General features: G+C 41.5%; 1 protein-coding gene across 1 annotated transcript in view; it reads left to right on the top strand.

The window, feature by feature from the left end:
• The window catches only part of snd1 (staphylococcal nuclease and tudor domain containing 1), a 272,528-nt gene that overhangs the window by 240,471 nt on the left and 13,404 nt on the right, over positions 1-18,653 (top strand). Inside the window, exons 21-22 of the mRNA XM_033614910.2 lie at positions 2,323-2,436; positions 9,369-9,572. Of these exons, the coding sequence (XP_033470801.1) occupies positions 2,323-2,436; positions 9,369-9,572 (318 nt within the window). The remainder of the gene's footprint in view (positions 1-2,322; positions 2,437-9,368; positions 9,573-18,653) is intronic.

The following is an 18,653-nucleotide window of genomic DNA, read 5'->3' as shown; positions in this document are numbered from 1 at the left end:
GAATTCTAGTTTCCTGACAGAACGTATATAAATAAAAGGATATTACAGAATGTCTTTAGTTTTAATTTGTCAAGACAAGGCATTAGTGCATATGTTTATTGAGACCGGGATGTCTCCATGACTGTGACTTAGTTGTCTAGACTATTGCCTGTTACTCATTCTGAACTTCCTGAGTCTTGCCCCTGACAAATACCCCCATTATTATTATTAAAAAGAAAAAAACAAACACCTAATACTGTAACTACTAAAATCTATATTAAAACTCATTAAAAAGAAAACTAAACTGAATTGAAATCTAACTTTGGAAACTAACTTTCAGTCAGGAACACTTTAGTGAAAGAAAACTTTATTTCCATTTGCAGTATTATATTTGGCGGTATGGCTCTGTTCTGGGGCCTCTCTGCCTTTTCCTTGGCCTATGCAGAAAGCCCTACCACATGCCTATGTGAAAAGCCTAGGGCAGAGAGAGTACACCTCTCTGCCCTTCCACGTGCAAACAAGGAAAGTTTGAGGCAGAGAGCGCAAACCTCTCTGCCTTTCCACGTGCCTACATGGAAAGCTTAAGGCAGGGAAAGCAGCAGCAAAGACCCCCCAGGAACAGAACAGAGCATCAATGACAAACAGAAATGACACTGATAAGTCAGACACAGCATGAAAAGGAGGAGCTGGGGTGGAGGCGGGTTGAATAGCAGCTTGCAGAGGAAGCAGCAACAGTAGGCAGGCCAGAGCAGTTTAAATAGGGCGCCCTGAATGAGATTCACCGGTTAGTTGCATGGTAAGGATCCGTGATCAGTCAGCTGACTCCCTTCCATCAATCAGCTGCTCCATCAGTTGATTGGGCTGTTTGAGATCAGCTGATGTAGCTGGGATGTGAGTTGAGCTTGACATCGTGTCCTGCCTGAACTAATACTATGGTCAATGAAACTAAACTGATTTAAAACACAAACATTTGAGTGTGTACATGGAAGTTTGCGTTGGTGACATATGTTGTGTGAGACGAGAGATTAAATTTGCTGAGCTGTTTCACACAAAACTAAATGGTACTACGACAAACTGTGACTTGCTGGACTTGCAAAATTATCCATTAAATTGACAGACATCTTACATGTCATCTAAGGCACAATTGAAACAGGATCAAAGATGTATTTGTCTCTCACCATTAACTGTGGTACCTGCTTTTTCTAAAATAAGATATTATGAGGGGCGCTAAAAGGGGAGTGGTTTCTCCTCTTTATAGAAATGGGAACCCATGTTGACTACTGTGTTGTACTGTAGCTCCACAAGTCTTAAAAACAAAGAGCAGATGTGTTTTTATCAGGCTGTAAATGCAGGTAAACACGTGCAATGCTCATGAAATCATAAAATGTGATGCCTGTAATCACTGTGCAATTAAACCTTGAGTTGATGTCCTTCTAAAGCACTTTTCAGAAAATGTGACTTTGTTCGCTTGTTTTCCCAAAAATGGATATCAAGCGTTATTGTATTCAAATGTGCGCTGGCAAGCAGTGTTTCCTTTTTCACTGATTTTAGTGTGTTTTCTGATCTGACAAGTCTGCCTACCAACTTGACGTCTATTGTCGTCTTTACTCGTAGCTTGTAGCTGAGCTAGAGAGCAGATGGAGCTTAGTGAAAGGGGCCTCAGTACTGCTGTAGAAACAGCTGTGAAATGATTGGTAAGGTGACATATACAAGCATGCAGCCCTTAAGCTACAAAATGGCATCTGTCCATCTTTCACAGTTGTAGACTATCATCGTTAAAGTGACACGCAGATTTCAGAATTGATTCAGAATCATGGAAAAAAAAAAATAGAAATACATTAGAGCAGAGTGGATTTACAGCCTGAGTGCGTGCCGGGTTTGTCTGAGGCTGTCACTTATGGAGGTATTTGATTTGAGAGATGCACTCTGTAGTGTAGATAAAGTGAAGTTTCAGTTTTATGTTTTATGAATCTGTATCATAACTGAACAAGCCAGACATTTCCCTCTAAATGTCCTTTGGCTTCCTTTTGTGTAGCCGTAGGAGATGGATGTCTCTGTCATGCCTGTTCAGACATACTCATCTTTACAGATTCGTGCTGAAGTGTTGTCGAGCTCCACTTCTCAAATCCTAAAGCTCATAAACCAAATCATTTCCCAAGAGTAAATATTCTTGAACCTTTACCCAGACTAACATTGCAGCTCCAATGTTTTGACTTGATATTTCAGAAAAACAAATGCCACTGTGTGTGTACTTACGATTGCATCAATGATCACCATGAAAACTGTCATGAAAACTGTTTCTATACTGAGCCTGACTCCTGTCCTCCGTTCATCCTCCCTCAGAGAGAAGTTGTGTCGTCCACCCGTCTGGCTGCCATGCCCCCTGCCTTCGGCACCAGGACCCTGCCAGCACAGGCCACCGAGTATGCCTTCGCCTTCATCCAGGTCCCACAGGACGTAAGTGCTCGTCTGTGCACGCGTGCCGAGCAGAGATATGTGTTGCAGCCCTGAAAGCTTCAGAAATAACTTTGAGATATCAACTTCCTCAGTCTCATTTCCTGCCAGCTTTTGAAAGTTGACTTTTCTGGCAAGACATAAAATCTGTTTGAGCTCCACTTATCGCACGAGGTGATAAGTCCATAACTGACAGACGGGGTCGAGTTTTCATTCCGAGCAAGTGTTGGTGAAAATTAAGCTCATACATAATGCATGTGGAACAAGGAGACAGAGCAGTGACAAACGCCAGGCCATTGATTACCTTGGTTGCAAAAAAAACATGGAATAATTGACATAGTAGCAGAGAAAATTAATGTTTTATGAAGAGTTTGATAGTGTATACGATAGTCCCGCTCATCCTATACTGTACATAGACAAACCATCCAGGTGCTTAATGCCGGTGTGTTTGTGCATATAAATGTCCATCTGATAGCCCAACAGCAGTTACTGTTTTTTTTGTGCAGCCCTAATCTTCTTGTGTACATCCGAGTGTGTTTACTCAACCTCCAGTGTGTGTGTGTGTGTGTGTGTGTGTGTGTGTGTGTGTGTGTGTGCGTGTGTGTGTGTGCGTGTGCGCTTCTCTCTGCATGTAAGCTACGGCGTTTTGTGTGTGTCAGGGGGTCAACTCATTGGCATCCTCCTGAGCAGGCAGCATCCTGAATAGTTTGAGCAGATACAAACATGATTTTGGTATATGCGTGATTGGCACAGCACTAAGCTCTGTCTTTAATTGGTTGTGTGTGTGTGTGTGTGTGTGTGTGTGTGTGTGTGTGCATCCAAGTGTGTTAAGGGTATTTGTTCCACTTAGCCTAGATAAGGTGCAGAGCATTTGTAATGTCATATGTTCCTAGAATTAATGACTGCCTCTCACACATGGTCACATGGACACATTTGTTTGCTGCTATTAAGTGTTATTTATCTACACAGTTGCCAGTTTATTAGATACATCTAGCTAAAGTTAATGCCATCTAATACAACAATACAGCAATACATGCTAGGTCATAGTGTTCAGTTTTTGGAGACGTGTCGATTGAGTTGGCAACATTTTTACTGAGCTGTGTGTGTTGAAGAACAATCAAGGACATAACATCTCTTCACCCCAAAATCCAAAACACATTTTTCCTCTTACCTGTAGTGCTGTTTATCAATTTAGATTGTTTTGGTGTGAGTTGTCGAGTGTTGCAGGTATCAGCTGTAGAGATGCCTGCCATCTCTTGAATATAATGGAACTAGATGGCACTCGGCTTGTGGTGCTCAAAACGGCAAACAAAAAACAAAATAAAAACATCTGAAATACTCTTGTGCATCTGCTCATAGACAACATTCTTGTGTTTATGACAGCAGGATATTGAAACAGTAATAGTGTCCTCCTTGGCTGAGCTGTAACATAAGCTAGAGAGTAGATGCACTCTTCCTTCTGCGTGATGATACGGTTGGTGGGTGGAAAAAGAAAATAGTTCCCTACATGAAACTACTCACAACAAGGTCTCTGGATTATCTTGAGTAATTGGGTCATGGTTTCTGGAAAGATACATTACTGTTGAGGTTTTCAAGTGTATTCTTTGGGGCTTTGAGCACCACAAGCTGAGTGCGATCTAGATCCATTATATCGGAGAGATGTCAGACATCTCTACGGATGACATCTCCAACACTCTGCAACTCAGACCAAAACAATCTAGAGAGATAAATAGCACTACAGGTAAGAGGAATATTATGTATTACTGCATTTTTAAAATCTAACTTTACATTTTACACGGGCTGCCCCGACTAAGAATTTTCCTACTCAGCCAATAGTCGTCATTTAGGGCCACTGGTCGACTAGTCGCCCACATTTTTACGATAAAATTTAATTATTTGATTATATATTTTGGGCGGGGCAACACAATGGTTTGAGTTGAAGGTGTAAAATTGTTAACACTGTGCTACATTACAGAGAAATACAAAACCGTACTAATGAACCTTCATTAATATAGGCCTATATTTTATCTACAAGTGCACGTCACACACTGAGCGAGCCGCCTGTTAATGACGCTGTGGGCTAATGGGCATGTAGCTACTTCCATGTTTCAGATGATACGTCATGTTTGTAGTCGACCAGTGAAGATGAGTTTACATAACACCTTGGATTCGTCCTTCACCTTCTCAAAATGATCCCACACTTTGGATTTCCTGCCCGACATGTTACTGACTACCCTGTGGAATAACCGCAGGTACCAGCCCTGGAAATTAACCTGACTCCTGTCTGACTGCTGAGTGTGGCCACTTCTTGTGTCTGTCCTTTCAAATTAAATTCCCACATGGTCCAGTCATATTGGTTTTGATTTATTTTGACAAGGGGCAACTCCTAATAGAATTTCATGGTTGTTTTCTTTCTACGACTAAGCGACCAATGAAATCTTGCCAACTATTGACCCTCTTGGTCGACTAACGTTTGGTCAACTATTAGAGGGCAGCCTTACATTTTAATACTCTTACTTTTGAAGAATTCCACTGAAATACTTGACTATTTTTTCAACAAATCATGGACCCATTGGCCTCTTGTTGGACATGTGTATCAAAGCTTTACACAGTCACACACTGAAAGCTGTGTGAGTGTGAGAGAGAGCTGGTAGTGCCTGCGTGCATGCTGTCACCTGTCTCATGACTCAGTGTCTCCTGAAGGATGAAGTGGCCCATCTGTTGGTCCAGCCCAGGGGACAAAGGCATCACCTACACTTTACAGCCCCCAGACACACACACACACACACACATACACACACACACAAAGCTTTACCACATGTTGGAGGCTGACACGCACCTTACACCTCTCCCTCTCACTCTTCCTCTGTCACTCTGCATCAGTCTAACCTTTTTTCCCTCTTCTTTCTATTTTCTCTGGGTTTTCCTTTCATGTGCTTGCCGTCTGCTTTATCTTTTTACTGTGTCGCTCACACTGACAGCACGTTGCCCCACTTCTGCTGCACCTTTGCTGCTGCACATAGGAAAGGTTGTTGCCTTTGTCTCACAGCCCTGCCACCTGATGCCCTGCACAACATGTCTGGCTTCACAAGTTATATAGCTTTAGTCTTAAAATCTTTATTTTCTCAACACCAAATCCTTCCAGTGGGACGAGATCATGCTGCTGCTTTCCAGTGCAGTTTCATAAAATGCTCCATTGTTCCAATATCCTCAAAAAATGGCAGAATGTAGGGTGCACTGTCACTGTTTTGCTGTTCTGTAAGAAAAATAACATCCTCTTACCTGAAATGTGTTTGTAACTTGACAAAGTAAGAGGCACAATGCACACGTTATCTCCATGACATCTGACTGCGGAGGTTACCTCTATCAGAGCAACAACTGCTCCCACATTTTTACACTATTTATGCCAATTTTACTATGGATGTTGAGAACTTTCAGATACCAGCACTCAGGACACACTGCCATCCCTTTATTATGCCCTGCCGTTAGCTAATTAAAAAAAGTAGTTAATGCCAAGAGTGCACTCTGTAAAAAAGATGAATAAGATAAATTCTGCAAAGTGCCAAACACAAAAAGTCAGACCACACAGTAGCCACTCTCTAATGTGAGTGGATTGTATTCAACTGAAATTAAAATGTGACTTGAGGTTTTGCATCTTTTCAAACCAATTCTATTATTAATTTGGACAACTTAAAATGCACCACCATCTACCTTTTCTCATTAACAGTCCTGCATTAAAATCCACTTTCAGTTAAGAGGCTACTTGTTGATTTTTTGGCTAAAATTGCAAAGTAAAGGTTACTGAAGAAGGCTGAACTAACCTTTTGACACTACACAGCTACGCCTCCATTTTTATAGTAATAAAAAATGTATTACCTCCGCAAAGGAGGTTATATTTTCATTTTAATTTGTTTTCTCTTTGGCAGCAGGAACTCTTTCCTAAAGAAAGTAGCTAGCATTTGCTTCAGAAGTTGCTATGAGTCACCAAAGGACACCATGGGATCATTTGCATATTGGTGACACCATTGTGTATTCATCTTTGATAATGGAAGCATTTTACAACTTAACTGAATTAGATTCAGGGGGAAAAAAAAACAAAAAAAAAAAACAAAAAAAAACAAAACTTACAAAACATTAAAATGTTGGAGCCGATCAGAGTCACGTGGCAGATGCGCAAATTATTTTTCATTAGGCTTGACAGGGCATTCGGAACAAATGCCATACATCTTAAAATCCAGTAGATGGTAGTTAAGTCCAGCAGTGACAGAACTAGGGCTGTACGAATATTCTGCTATCTGTTCCATTTTTTCCCTAGAGAGTTTGAAAGTTTGTACAGGATTAAGGAAGACGTTCAGTGTAATAGTGACATTCATGTAGTATAGTAAACAAGCTAACTACACTAATGACTGGTAGAAATGTGCAACAAGATATTTTGCCAATACTGGATCTCAAACAAAAGACGAGACTGTGTCGTATTATGTTGCTGTGAGCTGTGACTTCGCCAATTCTATGCAGAACGCAGAGGATAAAGTTATCCCAGAGCCTGATTGAGTAGCTGCCTCTGTGTCTGTGGCTGCCTGTACTAAGAAGCAGCATGAAAAGAAGAAGCACTCACTCTGCAGCTAAATCTGTGGCCTGAAACTTCCCTGAAAGTATACTGCGCACTGACTGACAAAAAAACAAAAACAAAAAATGTCTTTTCAACCTGAAGGAATCTCAGTCAACTGAGGGATCACAGACTATGATTTAAATCTTCGAATTTCAGCAGGCAGCCCAAGACAAAACAGACAATAGTAGAAATATGATGACTCTGTATCACACACTATTCACAAGTACCAGTAATCCTCAGGGGTACCCTACACATGTAGCTGGGGGTGGGGGGTCTTTCCTTATCCACTGCGAGGGTCCAAGGACTAAAGGATTTTGAACTCCGTAAAGCCCTCTGAGGCAAATTGTGATTTCTGATATTGGGCTTATTAATAGAAATCAAATTGAATTGAATTAAATTGAACTTTTTTGCCAAAATAAGTTGTGGCTATGGAAACATAAATACACACATACCGTGCCACTAACTATACCCTCAGTCACATCCAAATGTGATTTGGCTTCCATAAATTCCACCAGAGACACAAAGGAAAAAAAGTTCCAACTTTACGCTTCACCAGAAGAAGCAGTATTATCCATAGCAATTTAGAAGTTAATAATAAATGCACAGCTGAAATGAGGCACAACTATATTTTGACATAATTCTAATTGTTTTGGAAATACATCCAGACATAGTGGTTGTACTTGCAGAGTTGTGTATAACAGAAGACTGGACTATTGGTTTTGGCAGAGGTCTGTGCTCTACAAGTACCTCTCAAGTTTAAATATTATTTACCACATTTTATGTATTTTTTCTCGAGCATGACAAACTATCCTAAAGTCCCAAAGTTTGCAAATAACCCTGGGTCAGATACGTTACTATTTTATCAGTTCCTGTAGCAGCTGTTTTGTGTTAAGAGAATGTTTACACTGATGTATCTGTTGACTCTTCCTGTGGAATAGATTTTTCTTTCATAGGAAACTACTGTTATATTTCACCAAACAAAAAAAGGTTTGAAAATAGTGATTTGTAGCAGCACTGACACTGAGCTGTTGTATTGGCTCCGATGGAAAAACTCAAAGCCCAACTGCATATAAAAATTCTATCGATATACAGCAGGTAGAATTCAGATATTGAAGGCTGTTTTTAACACACTGAAGTGCTTTAACCAGGTCTGTTCTGCACATATGGTGGACAAGTGAGGGTCACAAGAAGGATCTCGTTAATATTGTATTACCCCCACACGAGCGTCAAAGAATTCTTGTTCTGTAAATCTCTCTCGCCGCGTTCCATTCTTATCTCTCCTCCTGTGTCTCTGTCACACACTAACTCTCCCTCTCGCCCTGAGCTCCCCTGCAGCGCCTGTGACAACTTGACCAGGGGGAGAGCGGGGGACAAAAAAGGCCCTTAGTTTTGTGCCTTGAACAAGCTTCCCTGCCCACACACGCTCACACACACATACACCAGACACGCACATACCCAAGGGCGGCTAGCTCGAAGGGGGTTGCCATGGAGACAAGACCAGGGCGAGAAAGAAGGGAAGCGAAGAGATGGATGGTGTAGGGGAGGGATGGATGATGGCCAGGGACTGATTTTTTTTGTTTTGTTTTGTTTTTAAGTGTCTTCCTGCCTCTGAAGATGCAGCTCCCTTGTTTTTCTCGCTTTCGCGCAGACTGTTGGAGGACGTGAGGTCAGGAACGCACTGCAGCTGTTCTACCTCCTTCTCCACCATGTGTTCAATCAAATGCTGGCCTTTCACATCTGAGAAGGTTAGGAATAAGAGAGAGCGAGGTAACTAACTGAAGAATGAGAAGAAAAGAGAAGAAAGGGACAGGATGAGGAGGAGGAGGAGGAGGAGGGGGGTGGGTGAGAATCAGACCATTATATAGTTCAGCCAAACTGAAATCTCTTGAACTGGTTGAGTAGATAATTGCTGTGCTACATGACTGACTATGTGAGTGATCATGTAATTGTAATTGATCGGAGGATTGTGTGTACGTATGCGTCGTTACTGACCACATTACCAAGCATGTGCGGACAGGTTTTTCCCACTTTCCTAACAGTTTTTCCCCTCTAAGAGGAAACACATTTCACAGTTATGTTCATGCATATGCAGGTTGTTTTTACCAGCATCTGCATAGCGTGTATTTGTGTGTTTGCATATCTGTTCAGAAGCCATCAGTGATAACATACTAATTATCCCTTTCACCTTTTTTTTCTCACTCTCTCCCTCCCTTCCCTTTTCTCCATCTCTTCCATTATCTCCTCTGATCCCACTATCCATTCCCGTCCTTCTCTCACCTTCTCTTTCTTCCTAATCCCATCCCTTATCATCCCTTTACTACTTCAGGAGGACGCCCGTGCGGACGTGGTGGACTGCATTGTGCGGGACATCCAGAACAGCCAGTGCCTGTTGAACGTGGAGTACTCGGGTGCCAACTGCCCACATGTCACAATACAGTTCGGGGACACCAAGGATGATGTGGGTCTCGGCCTGGTCAAGGAGGGCTTGGTCATGGTGGACGTCCGCAAGGAGAAACACCTGCAGAAGATGGTGAGTTGGTTTTTCTCGCGATGACAGGGCAGTTGTAGATAAAGTGATTTGTAGTCTTTAATTTACAATCGGAAGACAGAAAACTAAATTGGAGGCTGATGTGTCGGCCACTTGAGCGGTTTGTCTCTGACGGGATTGGTTGTTTTTACATTTAGGCAACAAGTAACTTTCTCTTTCCAAGTTAATGACACTTTCTGGTCTCACTGGGGCAGTCATGGTTGATAATATATTAGTAAAGATTGCGGTCAGGGTTTTTACACGTTCCTGTAATCCTCCAAAATTTGTGAAATTGACTGAAAAAAACTCAAAGCCTTGAAAGTTTTTTAAAACAGACATGGGTCATTGCTTCAATTTATATATATTTTTGCAAGAATATAAATTAAAGTTCTTTCGACATTTCTTTATTAATTGCTAGCAAACAGGCTATGTTCCGCTGTCTGCAGTTGCATCATTGTTTCATGTGCCTCCTCCTTTCAGCATCATGGTCTGTAGTCAGTAATAATCATCTTCAGTCTCCAGAATGTGTGGCTTCATCCCTTTTCGTTTAGACCAGATTGTGTTAGCTTCAATTTATGCCTTGTTGACATCCAGAAAATAGCCTTCCATCGTGCACTGTAGTCCTTGTTGTAAGCTTCTTGAAGTGGCACCCGGCTAAAAGGGAACGCCATGTTTCTTTTTGTCATACTTGTCCAACTTAGCGATGTAACTAAGGGAGGCGGGACTTTGGGTTGACCCCTCTGCGCCTGCACCAGCAATAACCGGAAGGCATTATGTTTTTGAGTTGTTTGTCCATCCCATCCTTGCGAACGTGAGAACAGCTTGAGGGAATTTGTTCAAGTTTGGCACAAAGGTTAATTTGGACTCAACAATGAAGATTTTGTTTAGATTTTGTTGGTCATAGGTCAAAGGTCAAGGTCTATATGACCTCATCTGTCTCATTCTTGTAAATGTGATATCTCAAGAATATCTTGAGGGTTTTCTTCAAATTTGGCACAAACGTTCACTTGGACTCAATGATGAACTGATTAGATTTTGGTGGTCAACGGACAAGGTCACTATAACCTTGTCTATCTCATTCTTGTGAATATGATTTCTCAAGACCTTATAGTAATTTCTTGAAATTTCACACAAACATCCACTTGGACTTAAGAATGAGCTGATAAGAATTTTGTGCTTGAAGTTCAAGGTCAGTGTGACCTCACTAAATATGTTTTTGGCCATAACTTAAGAATTCACATACTAATCATAACAAAACTTCACACAGATGTCTAATAGGATGAAAATAATGAAGTGATGGCATTTAATATCCAAAAGGTCAGCTTCACTGTGACATCGTAATGTTCTGCATAAAACACTCCTTTGGCCATAACTCAGTGTCACATCTCAGGGACAGAAGTTGAAACATTTGGTCAGATACTGAATTGGTGACTCTAATCTGGGGTGTCCACCTTTAAGCTGTGTTGACTGTACAGGTCTCCTGTGCTGTTGTGTGTAAAGCATCCACATTTTCACAGACATGGATGTTAACTATTTGAGACTGTGACTGGTGCACGGAGGCATACAACCGCAGGGCGGTAATTCTAGTTTATTGTTGTCTGTGAGCTTCTGTAAAGCCTGCTAGTTCTCATAATAAAAATTCTCAGTGTTGTGACATTAGCTGATCTTGATCTGTGTCTCAAACTATGCCATGTTGGGTTGTTTAATTTTGAGGTACATGGGCCTGGAAAGTCCTTAAAAAGCCCTTTGAATTAGATGTTTCAGAAGGTGTTGGCACCCTGTGTGGTACAGATTTGCCTTTGTGTTTAGGGAGAACCCACACAGTGTTGACTGACAGTGATTTGTTTTTTGTGCTTAGCATGAGATGTGGGCGGTGGTTGTACTTTCAGGTGCATTAAAGGTCGGGGGATACTTGCGTGAAATAATTAAATTATTGAACAGGTCAGTTGTTGTTTTAGATTCATTATGTCAGTTCCTCTAAATTTTCTACTGATTACCCTCCTCTGACTGCAGATCATCTGTCTTTCAAAATATGACTTATATCTCTCTACCTTCTTGTTATTCAGTGACTCACAGTGCTGTTGAAATGCACAGTATGGATCAATATTTGTGTCAGCGCTGTTCTAAATAGACAATGCTATGTGCAGATCAAAGGGAAGCAGGTGTTACTTATTTTCAAGCGCACAGTAAATGTTGAGCATTCTCAGCAGAAAATTGGCCCCCTATGTATTATTTAATGTTAAACGCTCCATCTGCTGCCTATGGCTTTCTAACAGTCCAATAATTACCACATTTCCATGCTAACATGCATCCACCCAGTCCTTTTCATCTCAGAGTTTGTCATGTATAGATTTTTTGTTGTAAATGAAAGAGAGTATCACAGTAAATGCCTGTAGGTTTTATTTTTTTAATGTACACACTATGGCACAAGAGACACAATTCCTCTCCTCACTTGTCAATCCACAGCCATACAATGAACACTTAAACACCTCTACAATTTGCCTCAAATGGCAGCCATTTTGTCAAACCATGAAGCGTTGCTCATTTACTTTTCGTCTCATTATGCTAATTTGCCCAGCAGACTCGAAGCCACTCTGTACATGAAAGATAAAGAAAAATGGAGGATATTTATTCCTGCTGTAATTACCGATTCCGCACAACCTCAATATTAGTCACTCTGCCATTTATTTAAAACAGAATTGAAAAACACGTCCAGGAGGGTGAAATTGTTTATGAACATAATCAAAATGTACATTCATATAAATTAGAGGCTGGTTTATAAAGCCTTTCTTCCATGTGATGCAGTTAATAACTCATTGTTGTACACAGTCAACAGCAATGATAAAAGCACTTCCTGCCTCTTAGTCAGTCAATAAAGCACTGCGCATCATTGTAAGAGCGTTTTGACCTCTGACCTCTAAAGAGTAGCCAGGAACCATAATGCAGTCTCTGGGTAATGGACCCTATAGACAGAGGACAGTGATTAAAACCCTTCAGCCACACGACTAATAGGCTTATAGACTGCACAGATTTAGGCTTTGTTGTATCAAATGGTTTCTCTTTAGTATTCAACAGCTGCATCTCCAGTGTTTGCCTCTTGCTTGCTGGCTACTGATGAATATTTTCATTGGAGAAAGCTTAACAAGCAGCAGTGTTGCCAATGTGCTTACAAGCAAGTGTTAAAGTAAATCTCTACAACATTTCTTGTTGATAATTCCGCCCATCAAGGCTGCTTCCAAACTGAAAGCTGAAACAAGCTGAAGTGTGATTAGGCCACTTTTCAAGCGTCTACAATGAGTAAATGTGCTTTTGATTTATTCGATAAACTGCAGTTCTGCTGTATGCCGTAGCCCAACTACAAGTTGTTTATCAGAGCCGAGGCATGTAACAGTGTCTGTTATATCGGACTTAATATCTAATGTGATTTTGGGATGACCAGTGATGTTGTTTTAGTGTCTCATTTTCTGGTCTTCAAGGCTCTATGAGAGATGATAAAACTGTTTGATGTAATGTTCTTGGGCTTAAACAGTTTGTTGATTATCAACTCATTTGACTGATGAAAATATTCTGCCACTATACTGACAGTTAATTAATAGTCTGTCATTTTTCAAGCTAAATTCCAAAATGATCTCATTACGGCTTTTCAAATTTTTAGAGGATTTGCTCGTGTATGTGCTTTGTCTTGTAAATTCAAAGTAGTTAAGGTATTGGACTTTTTGTCATAAGACGAGACATTTAAAGACGTCCCTTGGACTCTAGGAAATTAAACATTGTGTAATTTTTTAGCTATGAAATGTCAAAATAATTAGGTAATTGTGGAAGTAGTCAAGTGTATCTTTGCTGCAGCCCTGCCACACCTCATTGTCCTGCCACTCACTCGCTCAACTAGTATCTCAGCTAACACTGGCTTTGTGGGCTTCAGTTAAACATGCCCCATCTCTGCGATTATCTCAACTAACATTTGCTAGCCGGTTGGATTGGTTAAGTTTAGGCAAGAGGAGTGAGATTGGTTAGAGTTGGGGTAAGAATTTCATCCAGCCAACTCCAGCCTCTGCTAGCATCTCAGCTAAAATTAGCTAGCCACAGCGGCACTGTTTTTATCGTACGGCCACACACTTCATGGCCACAAGCTAAGGTTAACACTAGAGAGAGAGAAAAGAGAAGAGAGACGTTGACTAAATAACCCAGTATCGAGTACTATCGCAATGTTTCTAGTGACACTATACCTGCTCTGCATAATTGTTGTGCCAGGGGTCTGATCCCGCACCGTCCTGACTCCCTGTCAGATCAGCAAACTTTCTGTTGCTGCCATTACACAAGTTAGACACAGTGCTGAAGGACCATCTCTAGAGCCCGTAATTCCCGGCAAACGGCCAGTTTAATGTCAGCCACGTTGGTACCATCTTGACCAACCATGTTGTATTTAACAGAATTGGCAGTTCATTGTGCTGAGATGCAACTATAAGCCCCATTGTTCGCATTATGGGTCTCAAATGAAGCATCTGTATCACTTTAAGGGTACTGGTATTGTAATTTTTTTAAAAATACCCAGGGAGGATCGTAAGGAGTGGGAGGCAGGTAACGAGGTGTGGCGTGTCCACCGATGAACCCTTCTCAACATTATGGAACAGTGATTTTGATTGCAGCCTAAGAATATAATAGAATATATAATAGAATATGCCTTTATTGTCATTGTATAAGTACTTCAACGAAATTACAGGGGGCACATCACAGTGGCATCACAATATACACACATACACACAAGCAGGACAGTTAAAGTCTTTTCCTTAAAAATCAGAATTGTTGTGATTATTTAATTCTTTCAGTTTCCCCCAGCCACTTTTCATCCATCGTATTTGACCTAAAGTCATTTGTTTGCGAGGCTCATTTCGGGCCCAGAGATTCATGAGCGGCACTGCAGCTGCTGCTTGTGTGACAACAGAACACGTTATCTTGCAGGGGCAGCAGAGCCAAAAAACTGTTTCCAAGATACAACCTTTTGTTGACCTCTGGATCCGTGCCCCCGTTCTTCCCCTCTTTTATAGAAAGTTCCCCTCAAGCTTTTGATCATGTGGTATCCAAGCCGGCTCACCCCTGAGCTCTTTCTCCCCTCCTTTCTCTCCTCTCACTCATCCAGACTATCAGCCTCCTTGTAAAAGTGACTTTTGTCCTTCCTATCTGTTCCATTTTGGCTCTATTCTTTATTCATTATCCATTCCAGGGGATTGGAACATGGTCATTGTAATCTGTACTCTAGTGCTACGCATTGCATAGCAGATGGGCTGTAATGTTCACTGGCACTTCAGTGACTATCAATAGTCAGTTATAAGTGCACTGAAGGTTAACACCAGTCTTTGAGGATGGCATTGTCCCAAGAGAGGGAGAGCAGAGAGGGATATTCATCCACTTGGGGTTTTATGTCTTTTTTCTAGTGCATTCCTGCCTTAAGCCCTGCACTCACTGATGCCCACTATGCACACCATATGGATGGCTTTTGTTGCAGCTATACAACACCATCATGGCAAAGGATAAACAGTCATTGTCAAAGTGTAGGCGAAAAGATGATCGTATGCACGCCAGCTGCTGGGACCTGATTGGAGGGAAGTGGGATATTAGAAGGAACACGGGAAGTAGGAGGCGGGTGGAAACTCAGTAAGCCAAATCATGATTGATAATCTGTACTTAGTGAGGGGAAACTGACAGAGTGACCCAGAGGTGTAGATGGAAGATAAAGCACGAGATTAAAAATGACATTGTGTCCTACAGAGTGGACTGACCCAAAAATACAGAACAAAGTGCATCTATACTGTCCATATTCCAAACTCTGTATATTTGTAACACACATTTAGTGTACTGTATCTGCACTGACAATCAGGCAGATTTAATGTCACTGTATAAGGTTTAATCTGTCATACATCTGGCACATCATGTGTAGGCCTTCTGCATGTGTTGTTTATGAGGCTTTGACATTTAGATTATCGTTAGTGAATGATATTATTGCTTTATCAACAACACAGCATTTAAAACAGAAGGGGTATTAATGTACTTTACAGTATATACAGTAGCTACAGTATTTCAGGCTTCATGGGCCAATAATTATGTCACGCTGGGTTTAAATCTAGCATCACTCTGTATAATATTTTTTCAAAGATGCATTTCTGGGCCTTTTCACACCTAAAAGACGGAATACTTGTTTGCATTTTTGTTTTTGTTTCACATTGCAGTTACGAAAGCACACTAAAGAACTATATATGACATATATATCCTGTCAGTCACCTACCTGAGCTGCATCTCCCTGCACTTGGCATTGAGTGGTTTGTAAACGGGCTCTCCGTCCTCTCATATCCACTCTCCCATCCTCTTAGAAAATACCTGAAGAGTGTTAAAGTTGTTTCCAACTCTTTATTAGGTCATCTCCTCGGTTCATTACGTTACGTTGCGTTCTTCATGGACTAACTGAAACCTACACCGTACATTTACTACCACTTTACTACCACAACTTTACTGCTAATTTCTCCTCTGCCCCGATCACCAACACCTGTCTGCTCTGAGCACAGCTGGTGTCACTCTGTCCATCGCCAAACCACACACAGACATTACGCACTGAGGTGCTACACTACTCTCATCACTTGGCGACAACCTGCCAAAACTTCTGTAATTGGTCTGAAAGTCCTAACCAATCCAAAAAATGTTTTTACACCAGAAACAACTGACCCATGGTTCAGTTTGATCGGACCGAGACCACCTCTTGTCATTGGACCAAGGTTCGGCTGTTTGGGGAGAGATTTCACAACTGTAATTGTGGTTCGGCTGGTTCGGAGGTAACTGAAAAGTCCAAAGGTCCGTACCAAATGAGATGGATATAAAAGGGCCCTTGTTGTCTTACTGCATCACATTATCAATCTTTGTTTCTCCCTCTGCTCTTCCTCTTCACTCATTTTAAATTCAGATACAGAGCATAACAAGAAGCTTCTGTACAATTTTATTGTTGCCTAAGGCGCAGCACTGCTGTACTGCACTACTGCTGATTGTCAGGTACAGTTGGCTGCCATACTATCTTCATGTTAGTGTAACAAATGAGCTGTTAGCAGAGCTCAACGGTAATGGTTCCTCTTGGCAGCCATAGTTAGAGCAGTGTCAACCATGTCATTTGGTCTGATTACGTTGTTGGCAACTGCTGTTCTTCAGCTGGGAATGGAAATCTGTATTACTTCCTGTCATTATCAAATCTAGGAACTGTGCATTGATTTTGTCCATCACATATAGTGAGGATAAGTGTTGAGTTCAATCAGTCGTGCATCAACATGCACAGAAAAAGTACAGAGAGGCAGAAACTTCAACAAAACTTGAAGCATAACTTACAATTAAAGTATTGTGATATGGAGGTATTATAAATAGTTAAAAACTGTCAACTTTGGCAACCAAAAAGTGGCGGATTGTTGCCAAAGTTGGACAACTTCCTGTTGGGTTCCTGTGTGTGTACAAACAATCTGTCTTTTTAGAGCCACATTTAGAGTTCCTCTCTCTCCCCTCCGACCTGAGACTCACACACTGACTTCGTGCTTCTCCACCTCAGGCACAGCAGATATACTTAGCCATCCTTAAATTGTCCTGGCACCATCAACTAACCACTGCTGGAATGGCAAGTTGCCACACTGGCACACACTTACTCACTAAAACACTTCTCTCTCCTCCTTCATCCCTCTTAATGTCTCTCTCCACTCATTGTTCACAGTCTGATTTCTCCCTCTTTTTCCCCCAGCTCCACATCGCTCAATTTTTCCTCCTCTTTCTTCCCGTCACCTCTTATCTTTCCACTACGCTCCTCTTAATCACTTCTTCCTTGTTTACTCGCCCCCTGTACTCTCCATTCCTCTTATTCCTCCATTTCTCCACCCTACTTGTCATTATTACTTTTTTCCTCCACTCAGAGACTCACTCACTCGTACACCCTTCCCTCCTCACCCCGTGTTCTTTTTTTAACCTTTGCTATTCATGTTATCCAAACTTAGCTGGAGGACTTGATTTAGACAGCGACGGGAAGGCGGCCCGTTTGGCTTTTGCACGTGCTAATTTGCATTTTGTCTTTCCGTGCTATGTCATGATGAACAATAATCCGCAGGAATTAAAGTGGAGAGGCACTCAGATCAGACCTGGTGTTGGCCTCATAATGAGCTGTGATTTAAAATGCTGTTATCTGCAATTATTTGCAACTTGCATCAGCCGATTCTGCCCTGTGAACCCACACTGAGTTGACAGTAATGCCTCTCTTTTATAATTTCAAGTGAAGGCATATACTGTGTGTGTGTGTGTGTGTGTCTCTGTATACTAATATTTAAAAGAGAATATGAAAAAGATAGTGGGCTCAACAGATAACTAGATGCACTATAAATGTATTTTTTCTTTCTACCTGATTGGGTACAGGAGTAATAAGTGCCTGCAGCAGCTATCTTAGACTCACACGCAGACGATTTTTTGTCGCAGATGTAGCTGAAATGAGTCTGTCATGACAGCTCAATTGGAAGATGGCTGTGTGGTTAGAAGCGGTGTCTTTTGTGCTCTGCTGCTTCTCACCAGTGTTTTCTGTCAGCAGCCGTCGACAACATGACTGATTCAAACTCCGGCAGGCCACCGGGTGCTGAGCATCTCGCCCAGTCACCTCAGCTAACTGACACCGGTGCTAGCCCCCAAAGTTCATTAGCTTTACAAGCTAATAATCTCCTGTTTGCTAATTACAAGTCAATTACAAACACGGAAGTGTCTGTCACTCCCTCGCCAGCGCAATTATTATCAATCACCAACAGCGATGAAGCCTGCTGCATCGACCTATGCCTGGTTTCTGTCGCTACTGAGGAGATACAGATATAGAAGTAGTGTTCACACACCTTGGGTAAATGTTTGTAAAGACATGCTTTAGATCTTTATTGAAATGTTCCAGAGTCGTGTGTGTCAGCAGAAGACAGACGATGGGGAAAACAGCTGTGAGGTGGCTCCCTTAGAGTGAGAGCTGCAGATGAGAGTCCTGGAATCTTTAATTACCCAGCAGCCCCCTGGGAAATGTAGTTTTATTTTTCCCTTTTATCT

The sequence above is a fragment of the Epinephelus lanceolatus genome, chromosome 23, assembly GCF_041903045.1.
Source record: "Epinephelus lanceolatus isolate andai-2023 chromosome 23, ASM4190304v1, whole genome shotgun sequence".
Taxonomy (NCBI): Eukaryota; Metazoa; Chordata; class Actinopteri; order Perciformes; family Serranidae; genus Epinephelus; species Epinephelus lanceolatus.
The sequence above is the reverse complement of the archived record's forward strand: the minus strand, read 5'-3'. Positions and strand labels throughout refer to the sequence as shown.